This window comes from Sturnus vulgaris, chromosome 2 (genome assembly GCF_052056855.1).
Source record: "Sturnus vulgaris isolate bStuVul1 chromosome 2, bStuVul1.hap1, whole genome shotgun sequence".
Taxonomy (NCBI): domain Eukaryota; kingdom Metazoa; phylum Chordata; class Aves; order Passeriformes; family Sturnidae; genus Sturnus; species Sturnus vulgaris.
The window spans coordinates 2,923,067-2,946,589 of NC_142244.1; the positions used below are offsets into that span (position 1 = coordinate 2,923,067).

General features: G+C 41.7%; 2 protein-coding genes across 2 annotated transcripts in view; one reads left to right on the top strand and one right to left on the bottom strand.

Annotated features, from left to right (window-relative positions):
- Positions 1 to 16,798, top strand: part of HHLA2 (HHLA2 member of B7 family) — a 47,315-nt gene extending 30,517 nt beyond the window's left edge. The window contains exons 9-10 of the mRNA XM_088156660.1: positions 10,400 to 10,448; positions 12,444 to 16,798. Coding sequence (XP_088012786.1) covers positions 10,400 to 10,418 — 19 coding nt within the window. The 3' untranslated portion in view covers positions 10,419 to 10,448; positions 12,444 to 16,798. The remainder of the gene's footprint in view (positions 1 to 10,399; positions 10,449 to 12,443) is intronic.
- MYH15 (myosin heavy chain 15) overlaps positions 1 to 23,523 on the bottom strand; it is a 46,281-nt gene that overhangs the window by 8,980 nt on the left and 13,778 nt on the right. Inside the window, exons 12-35 of the mRNA XM_088156587.1 lie at positions 22,795 to 22,898; positions 22,245 to 22,383; positions 21,546 to 21,664; positions 20,334 to 20,483; positions 19,887 to 20,057; positions 18,603 to 18,782; positions 17,198 to 17,330; positions 15,360 to 15,427; positions 13,867 to 13,954; positions 13,520 to 13,637; positions 13,162 to 13,285; positions 12,337 to 12,473; positions 11,703 to 11,958; positions 11,035 to 11,277; positions 10,328 to 10,504; positions 9,658 to 9,803; positions 8,975 to 9,065; positions 7,643 to 8,032; positions 6,226 to 6,352; positions 4,994 to 5,112; positions 4,345 to 4,541; positions 2,346 to 2,695; positions 1,684 to 1,808; positions 200 to 315 (exon numbers count right to left, since the gene is read on the bottom strand). Of these exons, the coding sequence (XP_088012713.1) occupies positions 200 to 315; positions 1,684 to 1,808; positions 2,346 to 2,695; positions 4,345 to 4,541; positions 4,994 to 5,112; positions 6,226 to 6,352; positions 7,643 to 8,032; positions 8,975 to 9,065; positions 9,658 to 9,803; positions 10,328 to 10,504; positions 11,035 to 11,277; positions 11,703 to 11,958; positions 12,337 to 12,473; positions 13,162 to 13,285; positions 13,520 to 13,637; positions 13,867 to 13,954; positions 15,360 to 15,427; positions 17,198 to 17,330; positions 18,603 to 18,782; positions 19,887 to 20,057; positions 20,334 to 20,483; positions 21,546 to 21,664; positions 22,245 to 22,383; positions 22,795 to 22,898 (3,868 nt within the window). The remainder of the gene's footprint in view (positions 1 to 199; positions 316 to 1,683; positions 1,809 to 2,345; positions 2,696 to 4,344; positions 4,542 to 4,993; positions 5,113 to 6,225; positions 6,353 to 7,642; positions 8,033 to 8,974; positions 9,066 to 9,657; positions 9,804 to 10,327; positions 10,505 to 11,034; positions 11,278 to 11,702; positions 11,959 to 12,336; positions 12,474 to 13,161; positions 13,286 to 13,519; positions 13,638 to 13,866; positions 13,955 to 15,359; positions 15,428 to 17,197; positions 17,331 to 18,602; positions 18,783 to 19,886; positions 20,058 to 20,333; positions 20,484 to 21,545; positions 21,665 to 22,244; positions 22,384 to 22,794; positions 22,899 to 23,523) is intronic.

Consider the following 23,523-nt stretch of genomic DNA (forward strand, 5'->3'; position numbering starts at 1 on the left):
CAGGAATATCTGAACTGAGCAAGGGAAATGTGGCAGGGCTACCCTTTGGCAAATAGAGCTGTCTTGGTTTCTGGTATGGACAGTATCTGCCTATGCTGGCATAACTACCTATGGTGCATTTAACTGGCTTGGGTCTTGAAAATAGTTCTAGTCTTTTCAGACTTTTCCCTTAAGAAACATGCTGCTTCCTGCACAGTACCTTATATTTTCCATTTCTTCCTCTTTTTCTGTCAGTTTCCTTTCAAACTCTGCTTTAACCTGAGAAAGTTCAAGCTGAAAACGAAGGGTTTTGCTTTCTTCATGTTCCAAAGCTCCCTGAAATAGAAAACACCAAGAGCTTGCAAACCAGGAATTGATTTTTTTCCCCAAAATATAAACAGCTGCACAAACATGATCCCTTCACACTCCTTTTCCTGTTTCTCCTTCCACTTCTCTCTCTTGGCAAGGACACGAGTAGCTTACATGGCAAAACAACACATTTATTTGCCTTCTAATGCAACCTGACAGCTGGAAAACCGAGCAGCAATCTCCTCAGAGGACAAATTGTCAAACAGTCCACAGCTCACAAAAAAAAAAACCCAAACAACACACCAACACCTTCAGCCCTGCCTGCATGGTTTTGACATCAACAGATGTTCCCTGTTCCACACCTCTGTATGGACACCCTCTGGAAATTCACAGGCTTGTAAGGGGCAGGGATAAGCTGAAACAAGATTGTTGTTGGGAGAGTGAAGGGGTCCACACATCCATCCCCTCCCACTCACAAAAATCTCTCCAAATCATAAAGCATTGTAAACTTCCCAATCACATCATCTTATTTGGCAAGATGACTTCAAGGAAAGAAATAACAGACAGCTCTGTATGACAAAATGCAAAAACTCTATGTCCGTTCTTTCCAATTAACACGAAGACAAGTCTGTGAGACAGGGATGATTTGTTCTTATGTCTTTATTCCCACATTTTTCTTATACATGGAAGTGAAGAACTAAGCAGACAACCGCCCATAAAGAAATAACAAGGCCTCTGACTTTCAGGTCTTGCATAGGCCAGGCTCAGTGCCATTCTGTCTCCCTGCTGTTCTCTCTGAACAGGAAAAAATGCACAGAACTAAATGTCATACTATGGGAGGTGATCTCTAAAGGGTGGATCTGCATGAGTTTAGCTATGCTTCCCATGAGAGAATGAGGAAACAGAATGAGGATTGTGAAAACAAAGCTGTACAAAATCCCTGCTGATCTCCAGTCAACACGCAGCAGGTGTGTCAGATACAGGTCATGACCAGGAGCCACAACATATTAATGGGAACAGTACATGGAAATTCTTTGTCATCAGCAGTGACTGCCAGAGGCCCAAATTCACCAGAAAGGGAGAAAATCTGCATTAACCCATTTATTTCACATTTAGAGTAAGATGCATCATCACTTCACTTTTGTTGGTTCCTAATACCACTGAGTTTTAGAAAGTCATTCCACACAGTCCAGGAAAGTAAACTGCACCACTTAGATCCCTCAAGAACTGATGTATTCTTCCTAGCAAGGGAAGTTTTTTGACAGTACATAATCATTCTCCACATCTCAGAGCTGTGGAAGGAAGACATGCTCTAGGAAAGTAGGGCAGATGAAAAGGATGGAAAATCCTCATAAAGACACCCTCTTTCTTTGTCCTTGAGCTTTCTTTCCTTACCTCTGCTTCTTCCAGAGCCAGCTGAACTTCTGACTTCTCTTGCTCAACCTGCTTCTTGATTTTTTCTATTTCATGGAGGCTCTTGTTTCCTTCACTAATCTGATTGGTCAGATCAGAAATCTCCTCTGAAACAAAAGATGAATGGATTTAGCAAACAGAGAGTTTGGAACATGCTGCAATCCATGGAGTGTTGAATAGTGCCTCAAACTGCTACCTCAAGGGCTCTTCTGTACAAGAGTCCTGTCTTTCACTTACAGAAAGATTTTTTTACCTGTACAACTTGAAGGCACAGCTTTTCTTGGGAATAATGGTTTTTGAAGTGGCTATAGTGATTTAGTTTTTATCTGTGATCTGCAGGCTAGGAGCGCCATTCTCTGCTGTTTAGGCTTCATGCACTGCACCTCTATCATCTTTCTTGTTCCTCCCTTGAGACTGCCTCCTCTGCCAGTGGGTTTCATTGACAGAGGGGCAAAGGGATGCCTTCTCTGTCTGGCCATACCAGTCTCTGTGTTCAAAACATTCACTGGCAGCATTAGTGTCTCAAAAGACATCAGAAAGCTCATCTCAGGGTGAGATAAACATCTTCCCCCACAGTTGCTGCAGGGCACCTGCATCCCTCCAGCTGTCTGCTGATGTGGCTGCAGGAGCTGAATGAAGCCTACCTTGGAGGTTCTTGTTTTCCCTTTTCAAGGTCTCCAGGTGGTCCAGTGTCTCCTCATAGGCATTCTTCAGCTTGAAGAGCTCCGTGCTGAGGCCACGGGCCTCCTTCTGGGAAGCCTCCAGCTCCGCCTGTGACTCCTCATACTTCTGCTTCCAGTCACTGATGATCTTGTCAAAACTACGCTGCTTCTTGTCCAGAGAGGCAGCTGCTGAGTTGGCCTTCTCCAGGTCAATCATCATGTCTTCCAGCTCATTCTGCAGTCTGTGCTTTGTCTTTTCCAGAGAAGAGCACTTGGCATTGGCTGCCTCAATTGCTTCCTCAGCTTCTTGCAGGCGAGCAGCAAGCTTCTTCCTACCAGGTGGGAAGACATAATGAAATGACCAAGTGTCACTGCTGCATGTTATCCAGAAAAACTGACACCAAAGCAGTAACTCAGTAAATCGGTTCTGAAAGGGAAAACAGGGAAGGGGTGAGGATGGGGCAAGGGAAAGAGGAACAGAGAAGGAAGTTGAGCCTCTAGAGAGAAGGGACTGTGATGGAAAAAAACAGCTTAAATTATGAATACTGGTATGTGGCAAAACATTTTGTGTGTGTCTGTGAATATTTGAAATTACCTTCTGAACTCTCAGGCACCAGATAACTACTTACTAGCTGTAACCAGTATGGGCTGGTTGTAAAATTTTTATAAGACCTGCTAATTTGACAGTGTCATTTTCCTCCAATTAAGAGATATGAGGCAACCACCAGTTAGGAGGCTGGTCATGCCCCGGGCTTTTGTTCATAGACTATTTAGGTTGGGAAAACAGGGAGTCCTGGCTAGAAGAGGTGCTGGAAAGAAAGGACTGCCTAGAAAGAGGATGTCCTGGGGTACAATGCAAAAATGTGTATTCTATCACCATCTGTTAAAATGTGTGGGGGGGTGGTGATCCTTATCTCTATGGGAGATATCCTCTGCTGATGTGCCATCTGATAAGATCGGGGGATGATCATCGTTATCTATTCACGACCCATCCTTCCTCCAGAAGATATGTTCTGTTAATGGGCCATTAAGTCCTATTGTGTGACTGATAAGATTACATCATCCCATTGGGAGATGCCCCAACCAGGGGCAGGAGCCAAGCCTTTCCTACCTAGATAAAAAACTGGGGTTTGGGACCCGAGGGCAGCCCTTTCCACTGGATCCCAGAGGAAAGTCGGACCATTTCCACATCATTGCTGGATCTTCGGAGGAAAACTGCACCTTCTACAGGAGCACTGCTTCAACAGAACCACATCTGTCATCCAGGAGGACTGCAGCCACCATTTATACGGACTGCTACCAACACCCTGACTGACAGGGTGTCAGGTTGTATTTCTGACTGTGTTGGTGGTTGTTTCTTTTATATTATTGCATGTATTTTATTTTTTCTCTTTTCTCCTATTAAATTGTATTACTGACTTGGAGTCTCGCACTGGTTTTACTTTCAAACCAACACAGAGGATCATGGAGATACTAGATGAAAATATGCTGAAAGTGTGGTAAGATCCTGCAGATCAGAGATCTGCAGAGGCAGAAATTGGAGATGGTCAAAGACCTTGCCCAGCAACCTGAGCCTGGTAACTGGGAGCAGCTGTACAGTGTGAGCCAACATGACTTTCTGCCTTACTTTCCCAGGGCAGCCATCATGTCCCAGTAGGAAAGTGAAGTCAAGACCAAGGAAATGTAGTACAGGGCCAGGGCAAAGTAAGAGAGTGTGATGTAAGTAAGTAGGACTATCTAACTGTGTTAGTCCTCAAATAAACCCCAGTATCCACAGCCACTGCTCCAGAGACAAGCATTCAGCAGAAACATTGACATGCCCAAGCAATATGAGGAACAGAAGGACAGCCCCAAATTACAGCATTGAGTCAGAGGGATTTTCCAGCCAGGAAAGTTTCTAACCCAATTTCCTTAGCACACAATGAGACCTGGTGAGCACAGTGCTGCCAGTCAAGGGCACCCTGAAGCCCATGTAACTCACTTTGCATCTTCCAGCTCCTCAGTTCTCTGAATGGCATCAGTCTCATACTTGGTTCTCCACTGTGCCACTTCTGCATTTCCCTTGGAGAGAGCCCGCTGCAGCTCTGCCTTGGCTTCCTGCTCCTCCTCATACTGCTCCCGCAAGAGATCACAATCATGCCTGGCTGCTTGCAGGGCATGAGCCAGGGCATTTTTGGACTGCAGGGATAGAAAGGTCAACACATTGCAAGGTTACCTACAGCAAAACCAAAACAAACAGCTCCTAGAAACTCAAATGGAGGCTTAAGCTTCTTTTTTCCTTTTTGCCTCTGGCTTTGACAGTCCAGGTCAAGTGAGGTGACATGAGGAGGAAGCTATCAAGACTGAGGATAATTTATCAGCTTCGGAGAAACAACCCAAACTTTCAAGATGTAAGATCTGAGATTTTGGCTATCCTACTGGGTAAATTTTATTTAGCATTTATGTATGCCGATGATTTTCCCAAACTCTTCTCTTGTGACTTGCCTCAGTCAGGGGCAGGAACTTATATCAGTACAATTAGTGGGGAATCATTGTCACTCCTATGGCTCATTTCAGCTTTTATCTAGGCTACAATTGAACATGAACACTTTGTGTCATTCAATTTCAAGGAATGGGACACAAAGCACTACCTTGGTTTCCTCTTCTAGCTGTCTCTTAAGTTCTTCAATCTGTTGTGTAAAGGATGTTTTTCCCCGGGACAGCTGACTTATCAGTGACTCCTTCTCTTCGAGTTGTCTAGTAAACTCACCTGCCAGAAAATTTGACAAATAAACAAAAAAGAGCAAGATGATGATATGACAAAGTTTCAGTCAAAAATCATAGTCCCACCTGTCCAATTCTGTTGAGGAAAAGAACTCACAGTGATTGTGATTGACCTGTTGTGAAGCTTCTTCCAAAGTTATAATCATCAGATACTTCACCAGGATAGTTTTTCTTAGATTTACTTTTTTTTTGTCTTTTTTTTTTGGGTGGGTTTAGTGACTTGAGTTTTCTTGTTTGGTCGGTTGTGGTTTTTTTGTACTGCCAATAGCTTGATTCATTAATTTTACTTCAATTTGTGGATCAGACTAGACTGATGCTTACTTTCATGGGCAGTTGTAGCTGGTTTTACTTTTTTTCACTATTATCTATTGCTTTTCCACAGACTTCTTTTCAGAGGGCTGCAAAGCACCCTGAGAACCTCATAATGACCAGCATATAGAACAGATGAGCACAGGAAGTGTGTCACTGCAGACCAAAACCCACAGTCTTACAGGAGTAAGTTACAACAGGAAATGAAAAAATATTCGGTGTATTTGAATATACACCGAACAGTGATGTCTGATGAGGATGCAGAAATTAAATAATACTGCTCTGGCCAAAAAGGTAGCAAGATGTTAGAGGATACATGGTATTTAGAGGATATGTGAAGTGCAATGCTAGGGTCAGGCTGCAACCCTAGGGTTTAGGCTGCAATGCTCAAGGTCAGGCTGAGAAAGATGGGATTCACCAACTCCTTTCTCCCTCTAGCATTTCTAGATGCACATATCCTTGTTCCTGAAACAATAGGTACCTAGGCAGCCTGGCACAGTCCCAAGCTGGCACATCCAATTTGGCTCATGAGATAATATCACTGTATGCTGATAAATGTGGGCATAGATTTTTTAAAAAAACCAGTCCAAGGCAACTTTTCCCCACCAAGGTTATAAGAATGCTGAAGATAGAAATGTCAAAAGGCACAAAGCTACTGCTCCATACAGCAACTCCAACCCTGCCACCTTCAGAGCAGATGCCATTGGAGAACACATCTCACTGACGCAGTGCAGAGGTGCCCCATAAAAATTCCTGGGAAACAGTCTGTCAGGGTGGAACATGCACATACCATTCTCACTCTGGAGTTTAGTCTTCTGAGTAGTGAGGTCGTTCATGAGGCGAGTCATTTCCTCCAGTTTTGTTTTTGTCTCATTCAGATGGTCTTCATAAGTGCGACAAAGCTTTTCTGCATTGGCCTAATGGGAATCAGAAGAAAAGACAAAGAAAGTTGCAGCCTCCAGGCAAACATTTGGAAGCTGTAGCCTTCAAAATGTATCCTGTTTTTCTGTGTGTTTGTCTTTCAGAGGAATGGGAGTCAGAAAAGACACAAATATAGTAGTGGAGCGGGAAGAGCAGCCCCATGTCTGTGATCCCAAGGACTCCCCATCAGACCACCTTCCACATTTGTTTTCCCTGAATTGTGTTCTGAATGTAAGCACCAGTGTAAAAAGACTCTGCAACAACTTCAGCAGCAGTCACATGCCCATGAAGTTCAGGCATAACTGCCTCATAATTGCTAGATGGGAAAATCACCTCCAATGAAAATTGCTCTACTGATTCTGCTTTAATTGCCATTTATCATAAATTGGGTTTGATGACAGCTTTCTAACTCTGAGAATACTGACATTTCTTTTTCCTCACTTGCACTGAAAGAAATCTATTTCGAGTACTCTGAAAGCTACTGAGATTATCTACTTAGGAAACAAAATCCACAATTCAGCTGTAGGAAGTGAAAATACATGGTGTGATCCTCCAAGCCTTTGCTTAGCACTCCATGCTAACATGGATGAAAATTGTGAACCAACGGCAGGATCTGAGAGGACTCTGATTAGGGTGAGAGATATCCTGGCTTGGATGGCATCACTCCAGTTGTCACCAGCCTGGACGAGCCGAATTTACTTGACATGTTTTTGTGCCCTGAGATACATGGATAAACAGTATGCCTGGGACTGAGGATGCGCTGTGTGTTTCAGACAGGACATCTTAATCGCTGTCCCATTTCTAGGGAAGAAGGGTTCAACAGCCAGGGAAAAGAGCTGTCTGAGTTTTCTCAGGCTGCTCAAAGGAAAACAGAGAGCGAAAGAATTGATAACAACGTCTAACATTTGGCTTTGTGACAGGAGGGATATGTGAGAAACATGGTGTTTTGGTGAACGCTTGTTTACAGGGGGTGTTGTCTTCCTCGGACCAATGAGTGTGATTTTATCCTTGGTTCTACAATCTAGTGTTTATAAGGGAATGCAGTGTTACAATAAAGTCGTCCTTTTCCTATCTTGAAAGGAGACCACGTCGCTGTGTTTCACTCTCGCCATCCCATAGCTAATCGTGTAGCTAACAGCGACATTACCACCAGCTGGGTAAGGCAGACATGGTGCAGGACACCACTTTCTAAAACACCTCAGCCATACCAGGTGTCCTGGGAAACCTTCAGACCAGCCTTATTGACCATGACTTTTGGGGGCTTTGGGGAGCCTCAGGACCCTTACTTTCCCCTTGACCATCTGCTCCATGTTGGATGTCAGATCATCCACTTCCATCTTGAGCTCGCTCTTCTCCTTCTCCAGCTTCTGCTTGACCCTCTGCAGGTTGTCCAGCTGCTCGCCCATCTCGGCCACGCTGTCGGCGTGCTTCTTCCTCAGCGTGGCGGCCGTGGCCTCGTAGTGCAGCGTGGCCTCCTCCAGGTCCCGCCGCAGCTTCAGGAACTCGGCCTCGCGCTTCTTGTTCATCTCCAGCTGGGCTGCCGTGGCTCCCCCCGCCTCCTCCAGCCGCTCGCTCAGCTCCTCCAGCTCCCGGGCCAGGTCCGACCTCTGCTTTTCCACCTTGGCTCGAGCAGCTCTTTCTGCTTCCAACTCCTCTTCCAGCTCTTCTATACGAGCCTGACAGAGAAACAAGAGCACTTGTCGGTGAGTTTTACGATGACTGCCATCAGAAGGCCATGAGGCACCTTACAAACTGTTAAACCCCTGCCAGCCCACATTTTACCTCGCTGGCAGAAGCTCAGCAGTTAAAGGACTTGCCCATTTGTAAATCCGATCCTAAGCTGCACTAATGATGATGAGTCACATCTAGCTTGCAGTAGATTGCTGTGCATGTTCTAGTTCAAGACATATAGTGCATTGAACTTATGCCCACATGTTTAACATTCAGCTGAAGTACATGTGAGGAGTTACATGCCAGTAGGAGTAGCAGCAACAAATTCTCATTTTGAGACCTCCATGACTGAAGTAATTTCTCCCCTAAGAGAGGTAGGGTTTCAATATAGCAGTGTGTAGAACTGCCTGGATAATGAATATTTATTGCAGTCTTTATTATTAAAAGATTATTTTCACCAATCTGCACTTTACATCCGAGTTATACAAATATTCTTTATTAACAAAAAAAGAGTTTGAGCTGTTATTTTTAGGTCCAGACATTGTGTTTGGACTGTGCTGAATTTCTTTGACTTTTTAATTTCTGTTGAAAATTTCCTGTGTGTTTTACCCTTTTCTCTAAATTTCAAATCCATACTTATCACTGCTGAACTGCTCTCCAGCAACTACCCTCACCTCTATGGTTTGGAACAATATTATTTGCTTAAAACAAAACACCAGAGCCTTTCTGCCTTGCCTGAAACCACTACCATTCTGTGGTTATCTGTCCTGCTACTGGGAGGTGACCATCCTGAGGGAAAAAAGAAATTTAACTGGGAAGCTATGGAGATGTACCACTTTGTGTCTCAAAGAGGAGCTTCAGCTAGCCATGAAAAGTTTCTGCAAGGTCTTTCACTGAGGCACAAAGAAAAACTTGTCCTAAGATGTATGATAACAAAGCAAGCTGACCTGAAGTTCCTTGATCTTCTTCTGCAGCTGCATCACTATAGCTTGTTCATCTTCTATCTTGGAATTCAGCTGGCTCATTTCAAATTCTTTCCTGGCACAAAAAGTAAAGTCCTGCTGTGACAATTTGCCTTGAAGCTTCAAGTTAGGATTTTGAAATTTTTAAAGAGTTGTTCAATAAAACTTCTAGCATATCTAAAAATGAGAACAATTGTCATGTATTGCAATTTGCATGAAAACACATTTTCCTCTGAGCAGCAGTTTCCATGTTAAGCCTCTGCATGCATTTGTGCAATTATATTTCTGGTTCTTTGTATCGTACAAAAACAACGCTATTTTAAGATTCAATGGAAAAACATATTTAACAGAGTCAGGTCTCCTAACAGCACTATCACAGCTAGTTAGGATGAACAGCTTTAGAGAATTTCTTCAACTTTCTCCTCTAAGCAATGAAAAACATCAGTAAGTTTCTGGGTTGCTTATTTTTAATGTAAAAAAGTTTAATTAATGAATTCTAGTGTTTCAGGTATTATATGCAAGAGTAATTTTGCCTCCCTCCTTGGCTACACGTTTTCATAATGCACTTTTCTTACAGCCAACATCAGAGCAGGATGACACACCTGAAGGCTCTTAAATGACACTGTAACTGTGCTGCTTTATTTGGTACAACAGAATCAACTTCTTACTTTTTCAGCTTTTCTTCCATCTGCAGCTTATCATTCTCCAAGTCCATGACACTCTCTTGGGTCAGCTTCAAATCCCCTTCCAGTTTGCGTTTTGCCCTTTCTAGATCCATCCTCACCTTCTTCTCTTGTTCAAGTGATCCCTCGAGCTTTAGGAGCAAAAATAGAAATATATTATAAACTTTATAAACTTAATAAATATATTGCATACAGATGGTTTACAACAGTCAGATGTAGGCTGTGCCCAGTTCTGTGCTGAGAGAGTTGTGAAGCAGAAGCACTTAAGCACAAGCATCCCAGTTTACAGGGTTTGTTTTCTAGCAGCCAGTGGGCATAAGGGCTAAAGAAATGGAACAAAAGGGTTAGCCCAATGCTTTACATTCGTGCAAGCATTACAATTCTCTTAGCAGCAAAGTTCTGTTTGACCTCATGCCAGTTACACTGCAAGTGCAAGTTGGGAGGATTTTCCCTTGTTACTGCAATCCTTTGAAAGGCTGAGCACAGATCAATTTTTGTGGTGTTCCTGTAATTATACATTTTACAGACAGTACAAGGAGTACATTTCTAAAAGGTGAGTAATGTATTTCAAAGTTTTGCGACCTTTCAGTCTCATGAAAAGTCCTCTGTAAGTGGTGGTCAAACGAGCCTTGTGAAACATAAAGACCCAGCTTACATCATCCACTTGCTGTTCCAGTTTCACTTTAGCTTTGCTCAGTGTGTTGACCTTGTCCTCTTCTGCTTGTAGGTCATCTAGAACTTGCTGATGAGATTCCTGCAAGGACTTTTTCTCCTTGGTAAGTTTGCTGATATTCTCATCAAGTGTTGCCATTTCTTCAGTCAGATTTTTGACCTGTGTGAGAAAGGAAGATGTGTTTGTAAGACTTTGAAGAAGGGAGTATCATAACATGTCTCAAATGAGTGTCTGGTCTGAACTTGCTAGCAGGAAAACAAGAGAAATAAGGGATTTCTCCCATCCCAGCACCTCATGGGTTTTTTAATTAAATTACCATCAAGGGAGTTCATGTCTGCCAGTTTTTCGTGTGGGGGTAGTACATTATTTCAAACATACTAAATTATTTTCAGAGTCACTCCCATTGTGATGGACTCCAGCTTCTGATTCTTTGTGGGAGGAGTAGGAGATGAGCTTTTTGCATTTATAGGCTTTAAGGAGGAGAGATTCAGGAATTCATGGTTACAGCAGATTGTTTACTTAAAAATGACCCCCCCCCAAAAAAAGAGGAAACTTAGGCTCAGAGGTAACAATTTTTTACCTCATAAGGTCAAATTACTGTATCTACTGACCCTTCGGTGTGGCCTGTGTAACAAACAGTGTAAACATGCCCAGCCTCTTGTGAATACATGGTGAAGTTCTGAATGTACCTTGTTTTCAGTAGCATGTTTCTCTTTCTCTACTTTTGCAAGTGTTATTTCAAGATCATCAATATCCTTCTTGAGCTCAGAGCACTCATCTTCCAATTTTCTCTTCTTCGAAGTCAGCTCAGAATTCATCTCCTCCTCATCCTCAACTCTCTCTGTCAATTCTTTGACTTTGGCTTCCAGCTGAATCTTGGATTTAATCAACAAGTCACAGCGTTCCTCGGCGTCTGCCAGAGTGTCTTGCTCCTGGTGTGGCAAAGGAAGAGAACAGCAATGACTGCCTGGCCTTTTTTCTCCCTCAATTGTTCCCTAGCCTGTAACTGGTCAAGGAGCCTGATACAGAGCAACAAAGCAGAGTAAGGAAAATTTCCTACTCTTGATTTCAGAAGACAAATAATTAACAGAGCAGTATGAGATAGTGGTGAGCATGACTAGTCACATACAAGACTACTTGCATGTGTTACTGGCGTGGACATTGCCTTGAACAGATTTACATTGTTAGCCCACCTGGTTATAGGCTAAAACATGAGAATTTCTATCCACTCTGAGTTTTGGCAAGGCTCTGACAAGATCAACAGCTTATTTTTATTAAATTCCACAAACACTCTAGTCTGTAAACCTTTGAGTTTCAAAGAATGTCTAATAAGTGTATAATCTATGTGTCTACTCACAGCTTGGAGCTGGAGAAGCAAATCATTTTTTTCCTGAACCAAAGACACTTGCTTTTCCTCAAGTTCCTTTCTCCGGGCTTCAGATTTTTCCAGGGCCTCCTTCAGTTTCAAGAATTCTTCCTTCATATTGGCCATCTCCTTTTCAGTTTCTGCAGTCTTCAGGAGAGGCTTGATCTTAAAGAAGAGCTTCATCCAAGGCCAGTTCTTGACAGCCATAAAAGCACGGATGTTCCACTGAATTACTAGAAGGGCGTCCCTGGTATAAAAGAAAATGAACAAAATTCCTTAATCTTAGCCTGAATTTTAAAAGTGAGAGGGTTTTTTTTTTCATTCTTAGTCAGTTTAATAGGTTTTTTCTATGCAATATTAGGAACCTGTACTAATTTCCAAAAGATACAGGAAACTTCCCCCAGATCTCTTTATTTTTGGAGGCGCAAAAAATTTCCAAATCTCATTTTCACTAAAGCTGCAGGCAACTAATATACAATTGCTATTATTTTTATCACACATACACTTAAAGCTTTTAATTTAGGGTTATCTATAGCCTTAGGGACTGTAATTAATGGCTCTATTCAACTCATGATTAAATGGTAATTACTATTATCTGCTGAGATTTAAGGGGGTGCCTTTGTACCTGCGCTCCACTATCTTCTGGAATTCAATCCGCATCAATCTGCCGCGCGCTCTTGCCTGGATCATCGTTAAGATTTTCGCCAGTCTCTCATCCCTCATTTCTTCCAGATGGCCCAAGAGACCAGCCTTGAAGAACACCTGGTACATGCACAGATGTCAGTTCACCACAAAGAAGGATTTATACCAGAGCTACAATGACCTTGCTGAAATGGCTCACACTGGTATTCTCACTGACAGTATATAAGGAAAGTATAAAGGGCCAAACACTACTTTGCAGAAGGGACTTCACTGTACAATTCCAGAATTGTTTGAAAACACGGTTTTATCTCCCCAGTTTTGAACAGGGCAAACTATTTTATCACCACAATACCTTTCAGCTGTGGCAGGGTTCCAAGTAGGTCAGCTGAACCACAATTCCTGACTCCCAGAAATCCCTGCTAATGGGATCATGTGAGAATTCCACATGGCCTCATTTCAAAAGATGCAGCTGATTCTGTGGTCCATCTATGTTTGAATGTACCTATATTATACTAAATAAGCTATTATTTTACTGGGGGGCATGGAGCATCAGCTGCTGCTGTGTCTGCTTGTAGAGTTGCTCTAATAAAAGCTTTGTGGGAACCTGAGCCAGAGTTAAATTTCGTCTAGCATAGCTTAGAACCTACTATCACTTTGCTGCTATTTTGCTGCTATTTTGCTGGTTTCTTGTATTATTAAATCTCGATCAAACACCACCACCAGAAATCGCAGTGTCCTGTTCTGCAAGTTAAATACCAGATATATCACTTTTCTCTTTACATAAGCAATGATAGTCTTTTCTGGTTACCTTGGTGTGTCCAAAACGATATTGGTTATGGTCAACATCTAAAGATGCCATCAGTTTTTCAGCAGCTTTTCTGCTATCCACAAACTTATCCTCTGGAATTGCTCCTGGATTCAGGATGCGGTACCTGTTAATAACAAATCAAAAATGCAACAAATCGCCTTAGATTCTGCTTTAGGTTTTTTTTCCCTCTTCCCCCAAAGACTTAAAAGAAACCCACCCAAACCAAAACACCGAGGGAAATCACCTGTTTTTGATCTACACAGATACAGGAAAGAGCAGAATTCTGCTTTCCATGTCAGGCAAACTGAATGGAAGATAAGCTTGAATGGAACAGGAGACAATCACATCTCTGCATTACCTTTGTTTGAAGTCAGCATAAAGCACCCTGTTCGGGAATCCCTTCCGGCAAATGCGGATGCCTTCCAGGACACCATTACAGCGGAGCTGATGCAAGACCAGGAATGCATCCATTTCGCCTGCAGGGGGAAAACAAGGCTAAATTAAAAGGAGTTTCTCCGCAGGGCTTCATCTTCATTTCCCCAAGGAAACTGGAAAATGTGAGATGACATCTCCTGAGAGAGCAACATGACTGGATAAGGTAAAAAGCAGAGACAGTATTTAAATACAATCTGGTGACTCAGAAGTAAGTAATAGAATGACAGAGTTAAATATTCTAAAATTTTAAGACTATTGTCTTTTTCATACCTGGAGTTTTTGATTCATTTGGGATAATGCATCGTACAAAGTGAGGAGCTGTAGATTTCAGGTTAGTCATCAGCTTATTTAAATTTTCCTAGAACAGACACATTAAAAATATTATTAGCTTTAGCGGTTCAGTGGAATTAAAATCACTATTTCTCTGGTTTGCTGGTTGTTAATTTAAGAAGCTCATTTTTCTAAAAAATTCTCCAGCAAAATTATAAGCTTACCAAAATGATTAGAGAGAAATGTGTTCAAATAAACCAAAGAACAATTTAACATTGTTATAAGATTCTACATTAGTTTTAGCAAAGAAGATATGTGTTTTACTTATAACCCCAGAAACTCAAACCCCCAGATGAACAGCAAGCAAGACTCAGCATCATCTGGTGGAGCATTTCTGTAAAGCCAACTGCATCTTTGCCTAGTCACTTCCCCACTCAGTGAGGAGAGCTCACCTTTCACACCTGTTCCTCATAAAGGCTGGGTTTTTATCTCCTGGCCAAATATTTTCCCTTTATTGGTCTTAATCAGACATGTCCCAGGCAGACAGCAAGCAAGCTCAGAAGAAGCCAACCATTCAGTGATCATCAGGCTCTGGGGAAGGTGTTTTGTCCAGTAAGTAGAAGATGGAGACCATGGGAGGTGGATGCAATGCCATCAGCACAACTGTGCAAACTGCAGATTTCTCATACACTAGTCAGGACAACAAGCAGCCTGAGCTGGGTACTAACAGCTGCCTGTGTGCTGGAAAGTGAGCTTCTATCTGTGGCTTATTAATTATTTTCTGAGTGCTCCTTCAGCCACTTTTATACCTCTTCAGCTGGTAAGATACAGGTCTCCATTTTCTGTGATTTCCCTTCACAAGGAGATGAGAAAATGAACATGGCTAGTGGGTATCCACATCCTTCCCAACCTGAGGCTTATCTACATTACAGCTTCCTCAATGTCACCCATAGAAATGGGAATAATGGTAAAAAAAATGGTAAATAGCCCCATTTTTCCTCAGGCACGATCCCAGTGACAGCTTCCACCAGGAGCACATGCCAGTCCAGAAGAAGGGAATAACTGAGGAAACAGGAGGCTTTATGCCACTTCATTCAACAACTTTTGTTTTCCATGACTGCTCTAACCTTAGGATCCAAAGCAGTAATCAGATAGGGACTAGCAAATAATTTGTAATAATTTCCTGTTCCAAAGACAAGCACGAAGCTGTAAGCAGCAAAATAAGCGATATAAGTTGTTGGCACCATTTTGTGATACTTTCTTCAACATAGTAAAAAAGAACAATTTCATGACTGCTCCGAGATGATGAAATGGAGCAGCCCCTGGCATGCAGTTTTAATAGCAGTGTATTTCCTTAGCCAAGGTCAATAACCCTGTCCACAAGTCAAATTTCAACGTTGGATTTCAATTTTTTCCTGTCCATTGCAATCCTTAACATTCTTCTTCAACACATTGTCTTAACTCAAACTGCCAGGTGTGGAGAGGTAACAAACCTTGTGCAATGAGGACACTGTTTGGAAAGAAGCACCTTTCTTGCGTTTCTTTTCTCCACCCTGGTCACCTAAGGAGGGAAAAAGAAGCATAAACCAGTCTGTATCTCAGTAAGGGGTGCAGGCAGAGTGTGGAAAACAGACCATTTTAATAGTGCTGCTCTATTTGACTAAAAGGCTCTGATTGCTCAAATCTTGTAGAAGACATTCTGAAAATCATGTGTGATACATCACACATTTGCAGCTCTCTGTCCATAGTTAGGAGTTTTGTCAAAGACCACTGTAAACTTTCTGGATTGCATTTGCATTTCAGATCTATACTGCATCGCTTCTTATGCAGAAAAGCCCATAAATATGAATATGGCAGAAAAATAACTTTTAACAAAAGTAATTTGTAGTTTGTTAAAAGCTCCATAGAGTTAGATGATGTAGAAAAAGAAAAACTTTATGAAAAATAATGCTTACAGAAAATTTGTACTGCACATTGTACTGTACAGAAACTGATTCTCTCCTATGCAGACATTGAACTTGTGCAAGTAAGATTTGTCTAGAATAGAGGGAAATAAGTATTTGTAATTTTAGATATAGTAACTTTGCATCCTCTGAATTTTGCTTAAAGCTTTGGAGTCAAAATCACTCAGATTCTCCCAAGGAATGCTAGTTTCTGACAAGACCTTTACAAAGTTTCACAGGTTCCTGACATGACCCCAAAATGTACAGCAGTTGCTGCAGCTTTCTAAGCAGTGGGCCATTAGATCATTCCCAGGAGATCTGTCATCATGTCACCTGTCAACATAAAAGGAGAAGTGAAGAGTGCAATGTGCTTGATGCAATTATCCACAGCCTTTCCCCCTTCAGAAGGTGATACTGCTGAGACTGGAAAAGACTAATCTGGACAGGCTGTTCCTTTCTCACCAAAGAAAAGCAAGGTTGCATTCAGATAGACAGGAATATCCACAGGCAAATAGGCAGTGAATAACTTCCAAGGATTTGCTCGTGGCAGGATGTTTGTTATTTACATTCAGCTTCATCTCATTCCCATTAGGAAGTCTTCAGCCTGCTTGCTTCCTAAGAAAGTGTCACGTGATTCATGACAAGAGCATCTCTTGAAATAAGGTTTCTAATAAACAGGCTGTAAGTGATTGCAACTTCAGGACGTAAGAGCTACATCTTTGTAAGGAATACCAGTTATGTACTTAGGATCAATTTTCTGAGTGTTTGCTACGTGTCTTCTCACAAAAAAATGAGTTCTGTGTACAGGATAGAGATTAAATATATCCTCAGATATATAGTATTATATTGTCAAATTTAAAAAAAGAGCAGCAAGCAAAAAGGAAGATATATTGGCAAAGCCTTCTACTGTGGCCAATGTGGAATGGTGTTCCAGTACCTTCAGGATGTACTTGCCACTAATCCAATAAAACATTCCAAAATTCTCTCATAAACTTGGTATTTCTTATTTATTTCAGGGGGGTTAGCAAGGAGTACCACAGCACAAGAAACAGGAGCTGTTCTTTTTTGGCATTTATGTACACAATCTTTTGTGCAACACTTGGCTGCATATCTGAACACTTGCCTGCTCAGACTCCCACTGGGTTGCTCACAACACAGCTTTCCTTGCCACAGTTGCTCAGAGGCACTATACATCCAGCCTAGCTGAGTTAATGGTCTCCTTCCCATAACTGGCAGACTACAGCTGCTGTGCACATCTAAATAATTAGTTACCGCCTCATGTAGCATTGAGGCAATTGCAGTGGGGAGATTTGCTTAGTTTCTGAAATTCATGCCCAAGCACACATCCCAAAACCCAAGGAAAGCCCATGTGAGCTGGTTCTGCTTACCACTGTCAGCACCAACATAGCTTTCAAACAAGCTTGCCAGGAGTTTGTTGGATGATTTCTGGAAAATCCCTACTACAGTTTCATTAAGCGGGTCCTTGTTCTTCTCAAGCCACCCAATGATGTTGTAGGGAACCTACAGCAAGGCATGAAAAACAAAGCAGAGGTTGCAAATGTTCCCCTTCAGAGCAGCCAGCAGTTCTTTGCAGTTCGGCGTTAAGCCAATGACTTTTTGCGAAGAGCTGAGCTCAGAGCAGTACCAGCTGCCCTAGTTTTCATCACTTCCCCTCCAGTTCTCTGCTTCCTAATTCCCAAACCTCTCTTCCCAATAATTAGCATGTGAATCCCACACATCCCTTCCAAACTATCTGGTCCCTACATCTTCTCATGGACTCCATGCTGTTATCTTGGAGATACCATGTGGCACTGGTGTCCTAGGAATCCTATTAAAAAGTGCCGAAGTATAAATCACACAAGTAATAATTTAACATCAAAATAGCATGCTACACTGGAATAATTAGGATTTTCTAATAGAATTTTAATGATTACAAACTAACTCCAGGACTTTGCCACAGCTCTGTTTAGTGGGAAAATATGTTCCATTATCAGTACCACAAAGGAATAGAAATTCTAATTTTCTTTGCTGAATGCATTAACAACTACAGATAAATACCAAGATCAGCATTATTTCTTTTAATAATTACAAAATCAGCTTAATGCTCAATTACAATTTAAAATTAACAGCATCAGGTAAATTCCTGCTTTGCTATGCTGAGGCTTCTTATCAATTGTAGTTTGATTAAAAATTTCTATGACCCTCTCAAATTCTTTCTGCCTATCTAGTCTGAAAACAGAAGTCTGAAAACATGAGTTTTGGCTCAGGTATCACAGTACTGGATTATGTTCTCACTCACCTCATCACCAGTGAACCCGTAAACTGAACCACCACATCATAGCTAACCACACTTCCTTTTGCTATTGACACACTAAAATGTGTAAACAGTGATTCATTTTTTTTAACCATCCCATGAGTTAAAGCAGAAATTAGTTCATTTTTCCAGGAAACCAAGGTGAAAAGTTAGATGCTGCTGCTGTTTAATTACTAGTCTTATGCAGATTGGAGGAAAAGTGATAAATGCAAAGCAAGGCATACTTCCAGCAAAAGTACTATTAGCCCTCCTCACTTTATTTCATTCAATTTGTGCATCTAAGGAGCAGATGTCCTGGAGCCTGGTGGCATCTTACTCTGCTGCAACACTTGTGCAGAGAGAGTAGATATTTGTTTTTACTTCTCACCTTTCCTTTCTTTCCCTCTTCATCCTTCCCACTCTCCCTCGTTGTGTGCTACAGCCAAACCCCACCTGGAAGATCTCCGATATAAAGTCTGCCTGCCAGCAGAGGAACTTACTGCACCAGCATAATGAAGGAGTTCAAAGTGAGCCTCATACTTCCTTTTCTTATCAGGCCTGGGCTTCTGTAAGTTGGGTGACTTGCCAAGATGGTTGTCGTAGAGTTTAGATTTGAATGTCATATCTGTAGCTTTTGGGAACATGCACTCCTCTTCAAGGATAGACAGGATTCCCAGTGGCTGTGGATTTAAGAACATCTTTGTTGGGAAATGTTTAGGCTACCTGCCTTCAGTGGCTATGCAGCCTGTAAGTTTTATCTCATGGAATTTTAAGCCTGCAAAATGTCTTCTCACCTGAGGAGGAAGTCTTTGACTATCCTGTTAAAATACTAACCACGCCATTGACTATTCAGTATGTCACCTTTGGCTATTCAGTATGTCACTTCTGCCTTAGGAGGCTTTATGATGGCTTCCAGAAAGAGTTTGATTTCTCTTTCAGGGCAGCTGGGCTGACTAGCATTTTATCATTCATGTCTCAGGAAGAGATCAACAAACCTCATAGCACTGGGCAGATTGGTTTTGAGGGATTAGGATCATGCACAGATATCCTACCCTTGGACAAGAAAGTGATCAAATAGAAGACCACTTAATAATCAGACTTTCTACTTCTGCTGTTACAAGTTTCCTGCTAATGCAAGATGCACAATTTCATATTTCCTCACAGATCAGCACATCTAACATGCTGTGCCATAAACATGTCAGAAAGAGAGATACAAAGAGAGGTTATACAGCAGGGGACAGCTGTCCCCACCAGGACCATATTACACTCCCAAAGAAGGGAAAAGGAAAGGCATATCCCATGCTGGGGAAGTGGTGAGAGGTTTCTTTCCTTTTCAGGGTAGAAAGAGCACAAAGGACTTTATACATCAGCATGAAATGTGAGGAAGAGGAGCCTCACGGGAGAGGCAGGGCACAAGACTGAAACATTGCATTTGCCCTGAAAAGCTGACGAGTTTGATGTTAAGCATATGTGGTACAGACTAAATGGAGGAACAACAGTGACAGAGAAATATAAAAGTGCAAACCAGGGAAGATGATACAGCCATACAAATTACCAGTTACAGCTTGTTGGCTGCTGTTGGCTCTGTAAGGCAGAATTCCAAAGGTGAAGCTGAGTCTCCACAAATACTGATTTTCCTTTTATTCTGTATTGCAGGTAGAAAGGCAAGAAACTTGTCTTGCTGTTTATCCTGTGCTGGGATAGAGTCCTGGGCCATGAGGATGCATCCAAGGGAGCATCACAAATAAAACTAATTCAGTGAATATCCCTTGGCATGTCCATACCTTCTCGATTAGATCAATGCAGGCCTGCAGGTCCATGCCAAAGTCAATGAATACCCACTCAATGCCTTCCTTCTTATACTCTTCTTGCTCCAGGACAAACATGTGATGATTGAAAAACTGTTGCAGTTTCTCATTAGTGTAATTGATGCACAGCTGCTCAAAGCTGTTAAACTGTAGAAAGAGATAAAAAAGAAGCATTTACATTGCAGTGGAACAGCAAGAAGGAAACTGTTTACAGCCCAAAGCATATGAGATGTTCCCAAGAACTATTGGCATGTCCAGCCAAATGGTTTTTATATCTATTCATAGGGGGAAATTCCATGTAAAAACATAATTTGCCTTATGGCTTTCTCAGCACTTTGCCTTCTGTTCATTTTGAAAGAGAAACACCCAACCAAGAGCTATCTTTTATGTCCTTCCACCCACTCCTCACGTATTAATACTCACATCAAAGATTTCAAACCCAGCAATATCCAGGACTCCAATGAAGAACTGTCTTGGCAGCTTAGTGTCCAAGGTCTTGTTGATACGGACCACCAGCCATTTGAACATTCGATCATACACTGCCTTAGATAAGGCCCCAACAGCATACAGAACCTAAAATAATACTACAGTGTGAAAACCAATCCACTGTGGAACACAAAGATTTTGGTGCAGTAGACTATTTCAATGTCTGTTTATGGTTTAAATGAAATTTCCCAATGGTTTGTATAAGCCCAAGGCATAGTTAATACAACACACAGTTTCTCCGATTATCTCTGCTGAATTTCCTTCAAATCACGGCTAAATATATGGATGTCTACTAACATGTATGTAAAGTACATCTTAGGAAACAACTAGACAGCAAGTTTCAAACGTTTTAATCCATTATATTTCTGTGGAAGTAAGGTAGCAGAAACTCACAGGCCAGATGATGTCCAGAGCTACTGCCAGACCAGGGTGGAGGTTTATGCTCAAGTTGTTAATTGACATTTGCTTCTAATTTTTGAGGGATGCTATGGCACGAGCAGACAATAGGAAAAGTGTGTCTAAAGTCTCTCCTTTAGCCTGTGCACCTCTGCATCATGAAGATGCACCTCTCTGTAGCAGTTTTCTAGTTTCTGAGCCTGTACCACAGGACGTCTTCAAACAGCAACTTTTATTGTAACCAAAATGCTGCAGCATCTTCTACGATATTGCTACAGCTGCAGCATAGCAACTCAAGGACTCTTTTTCCCTTAAATTAGGAGATGACTTTAAGTGGATATTGCCTTTAGCTGAGTGAGGTCACACAGAGATTAAAATTACATGAATAATGAATGAGTGATGAGTGAATAAATAATCCATGGCTCAAATCTTCAAGGTAACTATTCTCATCCAGATTTAGCTATCAATCCCCATGTGGTTTTACTGCCCCTGGTTTCCTGGAGTGGCTGCTACTAACACATTAGAAAAACAATTCTATCAAAAGTAGTGCTGGCCAATATTTCTTTGTCAGTCTCTTCCCCAGTTTCCCTCAATTTCACCATGTATTTCCCCAGTTTGGGGATATAAAATGAGAACAGGTACTAGAGGCTCGCATCAATATTTCTAGCAGCTGTCTGTCTCTCCGAGATGTTACAGGCAAACCCTGAAGGCTTGCAGGACACGTATCCAAATATCCTAAATGTGTCTCCTTACCTGCTCAACACTTTGACCTTTGGTCACATACTCATTGCCAACTTTCACTCTGGGGTGCAGCAAACCCTTAATCAAATCAGAGGAATTGATTCCCATCAGGTAGGCAGCTTTGTCAGCACCTGGTCAAGAAAAATAAGGTTTCAATTGGCTTTAAACGTCTACATCAAAACATATCCAGCTAAAAGAAATATTAAGTACATTCACTTCAAAAGACAAATTGAATAAAGGCCTTGGTGTCTTTAATGATTTGTGTTAGGTATGCCTGTACTCTCCCTTATGGTAGGTCATCTGACTACTTTATACCCCAGTTGCTGCAAGAATCTCACTTTAAAAATTCTCCAGGTTTAGGGAAAAGAACATATCTCCACACTGGTTATAGACAGTTTCAGGTGCAATAGTAAATAAAGAATCAGGACCTAAAATCATGAAAAAGAAGGTTAAGGCAGCAGGATTTCACAACCATTTTATGCAAATAGCCTCAAAAATGGAATTTGATCCTGTTAGTCTGACTGTGTCTATTCATCTCCTGCTGAGTAAGGTTATCCACCCCTGAATAAGCCTGCTACAAATACAGCACTCATGGCTGATCAGGAGTACATTGTGCAAGAACAAAGCAAACAGGCTGCTGCTTCCTCAGCACAGTGCCTGGTACATGCCAGACTTTTGAAGCTGAGGAGTAATTTTAGGTGTTATTCTTACTTTCAGTGCCATCAGCCTCTGCCTGCTCTTCTCGGGGTCTTTGCTTGAATTTCATATTCCCAAAGTGCATGATGGCACCTGTGAGCTTGTAGGAACCAGCCTTCTCATCAGGCACAAATCCCAAGATGTCCATGGCTTGCTGGGAAAAGGAAACACAGATTTGTTGTTGTCATTTCCCTGCTCAAAAGCAGTCGTGTTTGCAATCTACCTTTGCATGGCAGATATTACTATCCTGCCAAGGGGATTTAGCACCCAGAGCAGCCACTGGAACACCCTGAAGACCCAACAGTGGCAGGGAAGACAGGGGAGAGCTCTCTTCATCTAGCATTTTATATATATAAAAATTATACAAGGTGGACATTACATGGAGCAAGGCCAGATTCAAAAGCCTAACAGTTTACCAGGCCTTGTGTTTCACAGTCTGAATGCAGTTAAGACCCAATCCTGCTTTTGCTTTAGTCCGATAGTTTCAGGAACAGACGTTAGGCTCCTCTCAGCAGCCTTCCTCCCCTGATCTAGGAAAGCCAAAGTCAAATTCATACAGACTTACATCTGTTGCCAACAATTCTTCTCCATCGTCCAAGTTGTCCACTGTAACTACTCCTTGTGAGCAGAAGTGGTAGTCATAAGGGTTGGTAGAGATCAGTAGCATGTCTGTAAAAGAACTGCCAAGGTCAAAACTGCCATCCATTCAGGTTATCCTCCAAAATACATTTGTCTCTGCACTACTGCGTTGTTTTGTTGTTTTTATTTGAATAATTGCAGGGCAGAAACCAGCTGTCTTATTCTACTATGTTAGTTTGAAGATGTAGAGGAAGTGTGAATAAAAACAATATGGAAATACTGCATATTAACATCTACTATGCATACACATCTATTGAGTTAATAATTTCCTGTATAGTCCTACTTCCTGCCTCACATGCTTTTAGGGATAAAAATCTCACCTAAATAGAGAGGAGAAAAAGATTTTAGTATGATCCAAGACAGAGAATATGGGCATGGCTCCCTTTTTTTATAACAGACTCAAAGAATAGTGATTTCTTTCACTCTTTGTAGAAGACACTTGGCTTTTGATAAACAATAGTTAAAAAAGGGCTTGCTCCACTGTCATTCCTTCATATCAAAACCAAAAATGCAGTTATTTTCTACAAGGCTAGCTGGGTCTAAAAGTACAGGCAGAGTCCTGTTTCCTTAAATCAACTGAAAGTTTCACCCACATTCACCAGACAGAGGTTTGGTCTAGATTTCAATCTTTTATATGCAGACACACATCCCTGTA